Source organism: Xyrauchen texanus, chromosome 43, assembly GCF_025860055.1.
Source record: "Xyrauchen texanus isolate HMW12.3.18 chromosome 43, RBS_HiC_50CHRs, whole genome shotgun sequence".
Lineage (NCBI taxonomy): Eukaryota > Metazoa > Chordata > Actinopteri > Cypriniformes > Catostomidae > Xyrauchen > Xyrauchen texanus.
In genome coordinates this window covers 8,819,555-8,834,789 of record NC_068318.1, presented here as the reverse complement: position 1 = coordinate 8,834,789, position 15,235 = coordinate 8,819,555, and the positions used below count along the sequence as shown (strand labels likewise).

The following is a 15,235-nucleotide window of genomic DNA, read 5'->3' as shown; positions in this document are numbered from 1 at the left end:
GCTCTTAAAAGAGGTATCTCCATAATATCAGAACCTCTTCTTAATATCATTAACTCCTCGCTATGCTTAGGACATGTCACAAGAAACTTTAAAATGGCAATTATCAAACCGCTAATTAAGAAGCCACAACTTGATCCTGGAGAACTTGCTAATTATAGACCGATTTCAAATCTCCCGTTTATGTCAAAAATACTAGAAAAGGTAGTATCCTCCCAAATATGTTCATTTCTACAGAGAAATAGTAAATATGAAGAATTTCAATCAGGATTTAGGCCTCATCACAGTACAGAGACTGCACTAATCAGAGTTACAAATGACTTGCTCTTATCATCTGATCGCGGCTGCATTTCTCTTCAAGTGCTTTTAGATCTTAGTGCTGCATTCGACACGATAGATCACAACATTCTCTTGAATAGGCTGGAGAATTATGTTGGAATTTGTGGAGTGGCATTAGCATGGTTTAGGTCATATTTAGCAGACCGCTACCACTTTGTCTATTTAAATGAGGAATTGTCAAACCAAACAAAAGTACAGTATGGAGTGCCACAGGGATCAATGTTAGGGCCTCTGCTTTTCTCCATGTATATGCTTCCCCTGGGAGATATTATCAGGAATCGTGGAATAAGTTTCCACTGCTATGCTGACGATACACAACTTTATATTTCTTCAAAACCTGATGAGATTTCACAATTCTCAAAATTAGCAGAGTGTATCAATGAAATAAAAGATTGGATGGCCAGAAATTTCCTTCAACTCAATTCTGACAAAACAGAGGTTCTAATTATTGGACCAAAAACTCTAAAAATAAGCCACTAAAATATAATTTGACTCTAGATGGATGTACTGTTACATCATCTTCAACAGCAAATAACTTAGGTGTTATATTTGATACCAATCTGTCCTTTGAAAATCAAATTACAAATGTTTGTAGAACAGCATTCTTCCACCTAAGAAATATTGCTAAATTAAGGCATATGCTCTCGGTTGCTGATGCCGAAAAACTAATTCATGCGTTCATGACCTCAAGACTAGATTATTGTAATGCATTACTGGGAGGATGTCCAGCAAGATCAATAAACAAACTTCAATTGGTTCAAAATGCAGCAGCCAAAGTGCTGACGAGAACCAAGAAATATGATCATATTAGCCCCATTTTATCATCGTTACATTGGCTACCTGTTAAATTCCGTATTGATTTTAAAATTTTGTTAACTACGTACAAAGCTTTGAATGGTCTAGCTCACGAGTACTTAAGTGATCTTCTAACACGCTATATTCCAACACGTTCATTAAGATCGCAAAATTCTGGCCTATTAATAGTTCCTAGAATATCAAAATCCACTAAAGGAGGAAGATCCTTTTCATATTTGGCTCCTAAACTATGGAATAGTCTCCCAAACACTGTTCGAGATGCAGACACACTCTCTCAGTTTAAGTCTAGACTAAAGTCTTACCCTATTAGCCAGGCATACACCTAATTTATCCCACAATTAGGCTGCTTTAGTTGGGTCTGCCGGAACCAGAAACCAGAAACATTGAGCATGATCTCTAACTCTGCAATAAATTCAATGGCATCTACGCTTACATCTTTTTATTTGTTTCCCTGTCTCAACCTCGGGACTCCTATCCTGAAGTCACCAGAACCGGCTGGATCCAGCACCATTCCTGCTTCATGTTGGACTCCACTGCTACATGTTGCAGAATGATGATGACTAAATGCAGCCGGTGCCAGCCAAACATCACTTCAATCTATTATGACGGACTTCAGAGGATGAAATTATGCCAACTCCAACCTGCATCACCTCGGTCTATTTATGGACTACGATCCTGAAATGAAATGCTTAGACTAACAATTGCCAACAAAAGCCTTCATCAGCCAATTAACAAGGACAATTGCATCTGTGAACTTCTGCAATTAATCAAGATGGACTTCAAAGACTTTGGTCATTAATCTTACAGTTCAAACACAATCTATGTTTAATCAATGACCCTTATCACTTAGTTTAATAATTTTAAACCATGATTTTACCTATACATAATTAATATTTACATTACATTCATAATGTTAGCCAGAGGGAACTGGCCCCACAGTGAGTCTGGTTTCTCCCAAGGTTATTTTTCTCCATTAATCTACATATTATGGAGTTTTGTGTTCCTTGCCACAGTCAGCCTACAGCTTGCTCACTGGGGTTATTAATACAATTATCATTTAATTATTTATAAACACTATTAAAATTCGTCCGCGACCCGACTTCGGATAAGCGGTTGAAGATGGATGGATGGATGGATTAAAATTCGTATTTTATCTAAATTACACAATGATGATTAATCGACTTTATAGACATTACAGTTCTTATCGTCTGTTAATGTTAATATTCTGTAAAGCTGCTTTGAAACGATGTGTGTTGTGAAAGACGCTATACAAATAAAATTGACTTGACTTGACTTGACTTGATGGCGAGTCGGCATAATGTGGCCGATCCAAGGGTACCGGAACTCTCGGAAACAACATACAGACTTCCCATTTGATAATGTTGGAGTATGAGAAATAGTAATAGTGATGCTTGCCTTAAATAATTATCATTAAACCTTGAGAACATGCTGCTGGGTTTCCTCCTGCTTTAAGGACCTGCATCAAGCACAAAACTCTAAATTGATGACTGCAGACCTCATAAAATTTTATTCTCAAAGCTCTTGGCCAAGATTGCAGTCCTTACAATTTTCCAAGCTAAACATAAAATACTCTACTGACTTCTTAGAAACACTACCATGGACAAGCTCAAAAGGATTTGATCAAATCCTGATAATTACCTGAACATTAGAAAAGAACAACCGCTGAAATGCTTGATGATAAAAGCTATTAAGCTTTATACATTCAGTGATCAGTGCCATTTAAAGGAAAAGTGCCGTGCACGTCTTAGTGCCACATCATTATGTCATTAGAGTCGAGGAAAGTGTTCATATGGCAGACATGTGAGTGGGCGAAACATGTAGTCTTCCAGCATAAATTCAGCAAACGAGAATATTTTTACATTTCTGCACAGATGTGCAGACGTTTTATTACTGTACAAGTGAATCTAAACAGGTTGGAAGTACCAAACATCCCTTCTTTCTATCAGTGTTTATTAATATATTTGTGAAAGTTTAAATGAACATTCACTGTAGCTTGTTTAAGAGATTGTTTAAAGCCAAAGCCTAAACTTATAATTATTGTCAAATTATAAAGAAACTGTAAGTTTAAAGGAACGTTCCAGGTTCAATACACATTAAGTTAAATCAAAATGGGGCCAGTCGATAAAGGTTAAAATACACAGTTTCAAAAGTATAGTTACAAGACATAAGCATTATGCATGTTAACATGATTTTAGTTCATAAAATCAAGGATTTACCTGCTTTACAGCGTTTTCCAGATAAAAATCTTTATAGTGGTATGTTGTCATGGCAACAGAATTGTAATATTGGCTATAACTTTACACAAATAAGGTTAGTAAGAGATTTTATTACACTTTAATAATTTTAACAAGTAAATTGTCTACATCTTGTGGCTATGCTTATCAAACATTGTGTATTTTAATGTTTAAGAACTGGCCCCATTCACCTCCATTGTAAGTGCCACAATGTAACAATGATTTTTGCTTTTCATTTTAAATAAGTGAGGGATGACAAAACATTTTTTTGTGGTAATTAACATTATGCCACAAATGCTGTAGTTGCTAGTTGGTTGCAAAAAGAGCCGCACGACCAAGTCTCTATGATATTCCGGTCTCTAAATATAAGTCTAAGTGATTTTTTTTCATGAATTTTGTTGTCCACCAGATGACAATCGGAAGTCAGATCATTTATAAAAAAGTTATAGCACATCACTGCTTAATAATCCACATAATTTGAGGTATCAATCATTTGCACAAACAGAAGTTATGAGCTTAAGTTGAATGCTTAGGGTAAGTGGTTTGTTCAAATCTCTAACCCCAAGTATGAGTAATAGTAATAGTGATGCTTGCCTTAAACAAGTACCACTAAAAACACAATTCAAAAACACAGGGCAGCTTGAGTATATGCATTTTACACCACGCTTCTAAAAAGTGCTATCACAAACCCACACAATCATCATCATGCCTGCTACAATAAAAATAGCCCGGCTGCTTTCAAATAAATCTTCAAAAGGTCTTTCAGCGCATGAGGCCAGTCATCACATGACCACATTTTCCTCTGTTGTGCCCAGGGCATTGATAAAATAAGACTTGTGTAGAGAAAAGAGCATTATTAGTATTTTCTTTTTTTCAGATCTGGCAGTACACTCCACCACTAACCTTCTATACTTTTGCCCTACATCCATAGCAACACTTCTTTCAATTTGACATACTGTATATACGCATCCAAGGAATAAAAGTACTGATCTAGGATCAGTTTGTGGCTTCTATGCCCAAAAGATTTTGATTACATTGACGAGGGAGGGCTGATCCTTAATAAGCACTCATTTCCTGACATACTTTGTATGTGCTGTAGCCTTTGACTCACAGGTGTAGATGCTGTTTTGAACTACCTTATTTGTCATTGTACAGAATGTACACACGTGGATGTGAGTTCTGATTAATATTTTTTTATATTTGTAATTTTCATATTTTTTGCTGAGGCAAGCATCACTATTACTAACATTTAGGGTTTAGTATTTAAACAAACCCCTAACCCTAAATCTTAAACTGTGCTACATACTTGAATGATACCTCAAAGTTAAGCTTAGTTGATCAAGGAGCCAGTTCTATTCCTTTTACTAAGCAATCAGACTTACACATTTTGCAGACTGATCACACTGTGAATTTACCAACAGTAGGTCGAATGTTTTGCCTGCTGAATTAGGTCTGTGCTTACAAAAATTACAATCACTGCCCCCAGTGGCCAAAGCAGTGTGTTACTCACACACTGCTTTGTTACGATATCAAAACACTTTCACTCTAATGCATAATTTGAAAAATTATTAATTTTAACAAACGCATCTATATTAACACACTTGTTCCGTAATGATTAGCTTTTGTGGTAGCTCACCGTGATGAGCACGGCCGGCGCTAAATCAGCTGATCAGTGAGACAGCGAGATAAGGGGCAGCCAGAGATGCCGGTTCAAGAGAGAGAGAGACACACTGCCACGCTGTCTGTCCTCATGTTTTATGTTGTTTTAAGTTAATTTATATTAAACTTTACGTTGACTGTTCAGATGGTTCCTGCTTCTCCTTGCCCATCCTAAACCACATTACATTAGTGCCAAAGCAAGGGAGGGAGGAGGGATGCACTGTTGTGGAGTCCAAGCCGCTGTCATCCACCAGGGGATTAGCCGCGGCCATCTGCCTGGGGACGGAGGGGTTGCTGCCGGCCGCCGAGAGCCAGAGGATCCATAGCCATCTGCCGAGAATGGGAGGAGCAATTCCATCCTCCAGGGGCCGGAGGACTCACTGCCATCCACCGGGAAAGGAGTGAGCTGGCGTTCCCAAGAGGGTGGAGGAGCAGATGAGGACCAGGCGACAGCGCGCCCGGGAGCCGGCAAGCAACTTCTTCTCACTCTCTCTCTCCTCTCTTTATGTGTCTCCACTCACGCTCACCCTTTCCCTCTTCCCACTCCTCCACTTGTCTCTTCCCCAGGTTTGCAGGAGGTGGGGTGGACAACCGGCTGACAGAACGGCCGGAAGGGCAGTGTTTTCCCCCCAGAGTCAGACTGGTGGAGGGGAGAAATGTGACGAGGAGGAGGACATGGTCAGGCCGTGATGGAGCATGACTGGCGCTGAATCAGCTGATCAGCGGGAGAGCGAGATAAGGGGCCGCCGGTTCGAGAGAGATGCACGAGGCCGCGCTGCATGTGTGTCTGTGTGTCCATGTTTTATGTTGTTTGAAGCCACGTGCATCTCTCTCTCTCTCTCTCGAACCAGCATCTCCGGCTGCCCCTCATCTCGCTCTCCCAATGATCAGCTGATTCAGCGCCCCTAGCCACACCCTCCTCCTCGTCACACTCACCTCAAAGACGGTTGGACTATGAACTCAGAATATCACAGTTTAAAACCAGTCAAGTATGCAAGATGACACTTGACATATAGAAGTGACACATAATGAAGTGGTTGCTTTAGAAATTGTGCTTTTCATTTCTTATTTTGTTTTTGGACACTATCGGTTAGGTTTAGCTGTTGGTAAAGGTTAAGGATATCTGTTTTATGTAACTCTCATTATATTTTAGATCACTATCGGTGAGGTTTAGGTTAAGGTTTTAGGCCAGGGAGGTAAGTTTTACTCATTAAAACCTCTTAAATATTCACCTTAAAGCCTTATCTGATTACGACACCATATCACTCGCTTTAAGCACCCTCTGCTGGACATTTCTCTGAGAAACTGCAGTGAAACATAATGAAGCACGTAATTTTGTTTTGCAAAAATTTGTCCACGGCAAAATCTTTCCAGCAAGTCACTGAGACCAGGCTGCTTAATTTTTTAACTCTACCCCCCCAGCCTTAAGCCTAACAGTCAGTGGAGTGAAAATGCGATTTTAGAGCGAATATGAAACCTCCAAATCGTGTGAACTATTGTTTTTGTGAACACGATTACTTACTGGTTCCCACAGGATCAGAACCTGTGTCTCAGAGGCTATTTGTGCAATGTCCTATCAGTACTGTAGCACTAGAGGGAAAGATAAACAATCTTTAATTGTTGTAAAAATCTCTGATGGGGGCTGCCGCTTGTTAGTAATTCGGCTGAATGGGGTTGATTTCATGGTACTTGAACTTTCGGAAGCAACATGCCGATTTCTCATGTGATTATGTTGGATTTTAAAACGTACAGCCTTGTGGGTGTGCCCTTTTGACTTGAGCCAATAAGCAACCACCTTATAGCAACCTTCTAAAATCCAATCAGCTAATAAATCTATAGCAATGCCAACCCACAAAACTCTAGCAACGTGGTGGCAACTTTTGCACGGGCAACATTGCATCAAGCCTTTTTTTCAGTGAATGATTACTGTGAAGGGGTATACTCTAAAAATGAAAGCACAACTATACCAAACCAATTGATATTGACACAACTGTTTGTATTGTGCAATTACAAATGATTACTTAATCGAAACAGTAATCACATTAGTAATTACTTTACGTTTTAGTTACTTTTTAAAAAATTTTGCTCAACAAATTCAAAATAATGTCTATATTTCGTCCTTGTTCATTGTCTCATGCAATTTACAATATATGCTCAGCACTACTCATTTCTCCCTTCAGCTGTCAGAAAAACATAAATAAACGTACTTATGAACATAATGCGTTTTTAATTCTACAGAAATAATACTTTTTTAGAAATGTGCAACCTAAGTAATGTCGACAGCTATACTTAAAAAGTAATTAACTGAAAGTGCGTAACTATAATCTAATGACTATAATTTAAAATGTAACATAATAATATATTATACTAAACTACTTATTTGAAGCCTTATTGAAAGAAATTAGATTACAGTATCAATCAATACAGTAATAATCAGGTTAGACCCCATATTGACAATCACATAGGCCTTTGTTTTGACACAGTAAATAAATATCTTGTTTGCTAAATTCTCGCAATAAATTACCTCCAATTAAATCTTTTTCTTTTTAATATTTTCATGGTTAAGTCCCACAGCTGACATCATCAACTATGTTTTCTTCATGAACAAACCTCTTGTTTTGTAAACAGGATCTGAGAGTCACATGACATTTTTCTATTATATTACTAAATCAGAAGGTGTGACACTCTTGGCATTTAAAACCACAAGCTCACCAAAGACTGAGATTCAAAATGATTCAATTGAAATGAAATCACTCAAGCAACAAAGTCAAAGATATACACTGGTGAAAGGGTGTTTCCAACCCCTCACTATGCAAGAAGTGTGTGAATAAAGCTCATGATGTAATCCAATCCAATCTAGCAGGGAGCTCCATAGGGGAAGTTCCTGAACAGATCAAACATGTTTAGGGTTAAGTATCATTATGAGGCTGCCAGCTATCCTGCCAACCCACACTTTGCATAACTATCATAGTTTGTGACTTATCTGGAGGATACTGTAAGGAGGAAACATTTCCTCTTAAAGACAGCATTGGTCTAAGGGTGAAATCTCTTAAATGAATCACCCACATGAGGTAGCAAATTGCCCATCACAGTTTCCATTTTGGAGCTGTTGTTATTGGGTTACAATGCATTATTCTGTGTGAGCACATGAGGCACCAAACGTCCCGTGGACAATCATTTCTGTGCAACCGTCAAAAACATTGGTGCACTGTTAGGGTGAATCTAACGAAAAATGTCAGGACTGTATTTATGTCTGAGTTGAATGTCCATATTTCCCCTCAACATCAAGAAATTGTATTATTTCATAAAGAAATTGAAGCCTTTTTTAAGACTAATAAAATTTTGTGCATTATGTTTTATTTAATGACGATTAAGGACATCCCACCCCACCCCAAATTCTCAGTAGCTTACTGTATTACAAACAAAATCTCATAATCTAATAAATAATATTATAAAATGTATTATTTATATGATATAGTTGTAAAGAACAATTGTAACTATACATCATGGTAGTATTCTAATTGTCATACTGAATTAAATTTATGCAGATTTTAATAATAAAAAGAAAAATGGGTCAAGACAATATGGTTTTTATTACTATAATACAGTATTGGGTGTATATATATATATATATATATATATATATATATATATATATTTATTTATATTGCATTGACAATATTGGGGAGAAACGCACATAATTATTATAAAAATAATATCAGTGTATTTTTATATATTTGTAAAGTACTATTGTAAGTATATGTCGGGGTATATTTGTTGTACTGAAAGAAATGTATGCAGATTTTAATTTAAAAAAAACAATGTGTCAGGAAAATGTGTTTTTTATTACTATAATACAGTGATGTAAATGTATTTGTGCATACTGACAATACAGTATAGGGGAGAAATGTGTATAACTGATATGAACATATCATTAATTTTCTTTATGCAACACAGAATTTCATATTGTGATCATGGTGTGAAATAAAACCTGTACATTTCTCTGTGAGATTGACAAGGTAAGTAGTTTATAACACTTAATACAATAAGTGATCCTGCATGCCAGAATCATTATCATGCAGTTTCTCAGTAACAAATTTCCATGCTCACAGTCAACAAATATTAATATGTTTGTGGCGCAGCAAGTATAATCTTCATTTGATCTAAAGGCATTGGTTCTGCCGAGGACCAGTTGGGCCAGTTTACAGCCCAGAGGACAAAATTTCCCCCAAGTTCACTTCAGACATCACTTCAACAAGGTCAATTTTTTTACACAAGGTTTTAGGGTAAACCTAAAGGTGACACTTAATCTAAAGTTTTTAGCAACTTTTTAGCTGCAATCAGAGTCGAAAGCAGAATTTTAGCAACTTCCTTTTTTCCACTCTTACACTGTATAAAAAGGATATCAGTATTCAGTGATACCAGAAGCGTCTGTGACCCCACGGTAAGTTATAAAGTAAAACAAACCAAACCCCTCCAGCTGGTAATCTCCAGCTTCCACATATATTAAAAGCCAATGAGACACTACAGACAGATGACCCAAAATGTATTCAGACACTTGAGAAACACTTTAAAATGTATGAATGTCATTTAATTAAACAAAATATCACAGCAAATGGCATTTATTTAAAATAAAAAGTAATATGAGCACAAGATACAGTCATGGCAGAGTTGGGGGGTTCATTGCCCCAAAGCTTTGCCTCGATCCCCCCAGAAATTTCTGATGCCTCCACCCCCACTCTGCCCCCTGGAGTGAAGGTGAAACGATCAACTTTACTCCCCACTAAACAAAGATTGCATCCTAGTAATGGTCCTGGAAATAATGTTCAAATACAACCTCTCTAAATTTGAGTGGAACTGGCTTCATACAATCCCTAAAACTCACCTTGGGACTGGTTGGTTAAAAGTAATTAAAAAAACAAAAAGCTCATAAAATGGTTGTTCTGAGAAAACCTCTTCCATCATTTGTTTACAGATCCCTTTATGCATTTTAAGTGTGGCTTAAAGGGATAGTTCACCCAAAAATGTAAATGATCTCATCATTGACTAATCCTCATGCATCCCAGATGTGTTCTTCTACAGAACACAAATTAAGATTTTTTTGTAGAATATTTCAGCTCTGTAGGTCCATACAATGCAAGTGAATGTGACCAAAACTTTGAAGCTCTATAAAATCACATAAAGGTAGCAGAAAAGTAATCCATATGACTCCAGGGGTTAAATCCACGTCTTCTGAAGGGATCCAAAAGTTTGGGGTGAGAACAGACCTTTTTTACTATAAATCTTGACATCAGCACTGCAGTCTCCTTTGGGATTGTTATTTCAAGATAGATTAAGCTTCTTATTGCGCCATCTAGTGCTCAAGCACTAGGAAGTGTAATCGAGCTTGAAATCACGATCATGCCTAGAAACTACAAAAACAAGATGAACAGTGAAAAGGGAGTTATATTTTAGTCTGTTTTCCCCAAAATCAATTAGATTACTTCAGAAGTTATTTTTTACTATACATTGTCCTCCCTGGCCAGTAGGGAGCGATATGCCTGAAGAATTTGAATTGCCAAAAGAAAAGTGTGAAATGTGAATGTGGAGATTGATTGGGGGGAAAAAATACAAAAATATTGATTTTTTTCAAACTAATTTATCATATCTCTTTAGAAGACAAGATTTTAACCACTTGAGTAATATGAATTACTTTTATACTGCCTTTTGGAGCTTCAAAGTTCTGGCCACCATTCAATTTTATTAACATAAAGAGTTTTTCTTCTAAAAATCTTCATTTGTGTTCAGCAGAAGAAAGAAAGTCATATACATCTGGGATGGCATGAGGGTGAATAAATGATGAAAAAAATAAAATAAAATAGTTCAGAGAAAAGCTCAAACATCCTTTGTTTACATATGCCCCTTGGTTTGATATTTGTTATTTCTGCAATGAAATTCATGCAGTTTAAGTGTGGCTTAAGTATCCAAATACTATAGGGCCACTGTACACACACACAGAGGGGAATGAAAATATTATTTTGGGATATTTCTCATCAATAGAGTGAAACATTTGTGCTCAGTCTTTCAGAAGCAGATTGTAATGCCCACAGTTGGAAATAGTGAGAGTTGTTTAATGGTGGAAATCCCCTGGGAGTGTGTGAAATGCACAATTATCTAATGCTTTCGATTTTGCAGTCCTGCACCTATGCATTAGTAAAAATACTGTATTAATAAATCAACTGAAAAGCTGATAATGAATGTGGGAAAGATAGCCAAGATCTTCCACTGGGATGGAGGTGTAACATGTTATAATGGGAAACTGCTGCAGTTCTTTGTTCTGTAGACAACGTGACAGAAGTCTAGATTTTCACGAGCCTAGAAAACGAGTCGCAAACCTAAATATTAACCAAATAAAGCCATAACCAACTTGCTTAATTCATTTTGATTAATGCATATTTTACGAGCAGCGTTTCCTTAAAAAAATAAGAAAAAAAGAATAAGAAAAAAGTGGAACAATGCTGTTTTCCACATCAATATTTCACTTTCGCCCTTCAAATCTGAAACTAACAGCACAGGATAATTAAAAAGCAATCCTTTGAATTCACGAAACGGTATTGAAGGGCACGCAACGCAACAATAAGTGAGTAAAATATAATCTGTGCGCCACGCAGCCCCCCGCCCACCGATCTGTCCATGCACACGAGTGTAAACAACACAGTTAAAAGATACAGTTGAGCCATTACATCCCATATTCACGGCACACACAAACAAACCTGACGCGACGCGAATAGAACGCAAACAGAACGCGTCTCTTACTGTTTAGCGTGAAATCACTGAGCGTTCTATTTTGTAGAATCACGCGCTCGCACTGTATATGGCTTGATAAACTCACATCGCTTGATATCCCAATATAAAAATAAAAATCTCACTACTCTTTTACGATACTCCTATAAAATCCACTTTTCCGCGTCGCTAGAGTGTTTCATGCCAGGAAACTGTTTTCTAGGCAGAATCGCTGTATAAGAAACGCCCCTTCATTGCTTTAAAATGGCAGCAGCAACACATGAACTCTTCTTTCCTTAATTCTTACCACTTCAGAAGTATATTTCACCACAGCTTCACACCGTACACATATAATATCTAGATTTGAAAGCAAACTAGTGATAAATGTACGACAAAATCAGTAAACTACCATTTTGTAACGCCATTTAATTGTAAACAAGCCCACTTCCTTGAATCTAAATTTGTATCTACATTGTCATACGTCCATTGTAATTTGCATTTCAACAACACAAAACGCGATTATCAGCAAGGACCCAAAAGCAACTGGGAATTATAATATTTTTGCAACCCAGTAAAGGCAAAGCACAGAGTGACACATGACGTTTTCATGGCATTTGCATTAAAAACAAGCACCCCATGGTCTCATCTCCATCAGATTTCACGTTTAAACCCTCCCATGCCATTTTCTGACGTGCCATTATTGTTAAATATCATAATTACATACAATATTGGAAACAGAGCAACACGTAAACAACTCAACAAGCGCGTGATAGGTAAATAAAACACCGGAAACTCACATACCCATCCATTGCACACAGGGAAAAGAGAGGCGAGGTGAAATAACAATGCACGCACAGGAAAATGAAGACACTGGTGCTGCTGTTACTACAGTTCGACTCCCCGACACAATTTCACTCTCAAGCACAAAGGCGCGCGCGCGCACACACACACTTCCTGCTCCTGACGTGAACACACACACACACACACACACACACACACACACACACACACACACACACACACACACACACACACACACACACACAGACAGACAGACAGACAGAGAGAGAGAGAAGCATGTACAGACACTTCTCTGTACAAAATGGCCTCCCCTTTTAGCAGACACACCTTTGAGGAATGGCAAAACGCGTTATGTTTTATTGCTGGACGCAGCACTATTGTAGAGTTCGTTATTACGCGCAACAAATGTGGACTGCTAAGTTCTGGGCATCAACTATTTTCAAGCCTTGTTTGCCAGCACGGGGTTTGGTATAATTTTAAGAAATAGTTCACCCAAAAATGAAAATTCTCTCAATATTTACAAGATTTTTAGATGAATATTTCAGCTCTGTAGGTCCATACAATGCAAGTGAATTGTTACCAAAATTTAAAGCTCCAAAAATTTCTAGAGGTTTAATCCATGTCTTCTGAAGCGACATGATTTTTGGGGTGAGAACAAATCAGAATATAAATCAGCGGTGTCCATGGCAATTTCAAGCTCGATTACACAACCGAGCGCCATCTAGCACTCTGTGCATGCGTCAAGCACTAGAAATTGTAATGAAATCACGATCATGCCTGCACTTGCAATGGCAAGATGTATAGTGAAAAATAAGTTATATTTAGGTTTGTTCTCATCTAAAACCAAACTGGATTGCTTCAGAAGACATGGATTAAACCACTGGAGTTGTATGGATTACTTTTAGGCTGCTTTTATGTTCTTTTTGGAGCTTCAAAGTTTTGGTAACCATTTATTCACTTGCATTGTATGGACCTACAGAGCTGAAATATTCTTCTAAAAATCTTTGTTAGTGTTCTGCAGAAGAAAGAAAATCATACACATCTGGGATGGCATGAGGGCAAGTAAATGATGTGAATTTTACATTTTGGGTGGAATATCCCTAAAGGAATCAGCAGCTCAGGATAATCTTTTTCCAGTGATATATTTAAATAAGGTAATGGGCCTTGGGGATAAAAGCTTTAAAAGATCCAGACCCTTCAAATAAATACGCTGTTGACACATTAACTGTATTCGAGCTATCTTATTTATTAGAGTAAAGACACTTCCTGGATATAAAAAATTCAGCCTTATGGACCTTTCTTGATGAAATCAATTATTAATAAACAAATAATGTTCCCCGTTTCGCCTATTCATATCTAGTGTTTGTGTTTCAATGGTGACTGTCTAAATTTGTAATTTCAAGACGGCAAAGATGTTATCCTGACTGCAGTACCCTGAGGCATGTAAGAACTTGAAACACTCGTTTGACCGGCTAAACTGCAGTCTTGTGCTTGCACGAAACGTGTATGTCACAACAAAGTGTTGTGTAACCGCACATTCAATCTGAAATAGCATTAAAACAGTTTCTTTTGTCCGTTTAACTTGGTGTATGTTCTTGAAAGACTGTGTATGTTTTGTGAATCTTGAAACAATCGCTACGCGCTTCGTCTTTTGAATTTAAGTGAATTTAAAAATTAAATAATTTACAAATATACTTAAACGCATTGTAACAAGTACAGTTCTCCAACACACTAGAGGGCGCTGTAGAATATCTCGCGTAATGCCACAGCTACAGGGAAGCAGATGGAGATCTCCGCTTGTATTTCCTGCTGCATCGCTAACATATTTATACGAACGAATAACTACATAAATATGAGTTTTACTATATACATTCTTTTAAATATGAATATCATACGAAATAGTCAATTTTCGAAGTGTCTGCTCTTACCGTTTTGCTTTGGTTAACATTTGAATTCCATTACTGTTTCTCTCTTTGTCTTCTTTGTTTTTTTAAAAGTTTTTTTTCCTCTTTCGTTTTGCTATTTGATCTTATTTTGTATAATAATATTAGTTTTTATATTTCTTCATTTATGTTCTTAATAATCTTAATATTGTATTAATGATCTTATATTGTATAATTATTATTATTATTTTCCTTAAAAACACAGGCACACCCATAAAAACTTTCATTTTAGTTTTCTTCTTTATAAAACAAAAACAAACAAACAAATTAAACATCTTTTAATATCAGTATCTCTTTGGATAACCTATAATTCCGGTGTTTTGGTTCACATTAGAGGCGCTTCCTGTACTATAATATTAACTATATAATTTCATATTTTCAACTGTACATATGCTAATTTATTTATTTGCTTTGATATTTTATTATTTATTGATCATATGGAATGTATATTTTAAGAATATTCTATTGGAATAAAACAGGTTTAGATTAGAAGCGCTTCCCTTGTTATTATATACATTTTCATAAATATTTAATTTAATTGTCACAACTGAAAATGAGCTATTTCATTTATTTGTTTATTTATTTATTTGTGTTTTATATACTTTATCAACTGTAAAAGTCTATGTAACGATGTCAGTATTTGTGAATTTATAATATTTATGC

General features: G+C 36.7%; 1 protein-coding gene across 4 annotated transcripts in view; it reads right to left on the bottom strand.

Moving 5' to 3' along the window:
• LOC127635623 (polypyrimidine tract-binding protein 3-like) overlaps positions 1-12,796 on the bottom strand; it is a 95,402-nt gene extending 82,606 nt beyond the window's left edge. For 2 of the 4 annotated variants that reach the window (XM_052115774.1, XM_052115777.1), the window contains exon 1: positions 12,630-12,779. Coding sequence is in view for 2 of the 4 variants with exons in the window: in XM_052115777.1 (XP_051971737.1) it covers positions 12,630-12,633 (4 nt within the window). In the remaining 2 variants the exon portion in view is untranslated. Of the gene's footprint in view, positions 1-12,625 lie in introns of all 4 variants that reach the window. The other 2 variants (XM_052115776.1, XM_052115773.1) reach the window with 2 other exon arrangements.
• Between the last annotated feature and the right edge of the window lie 2,439 nt (positions 12,797-15,235).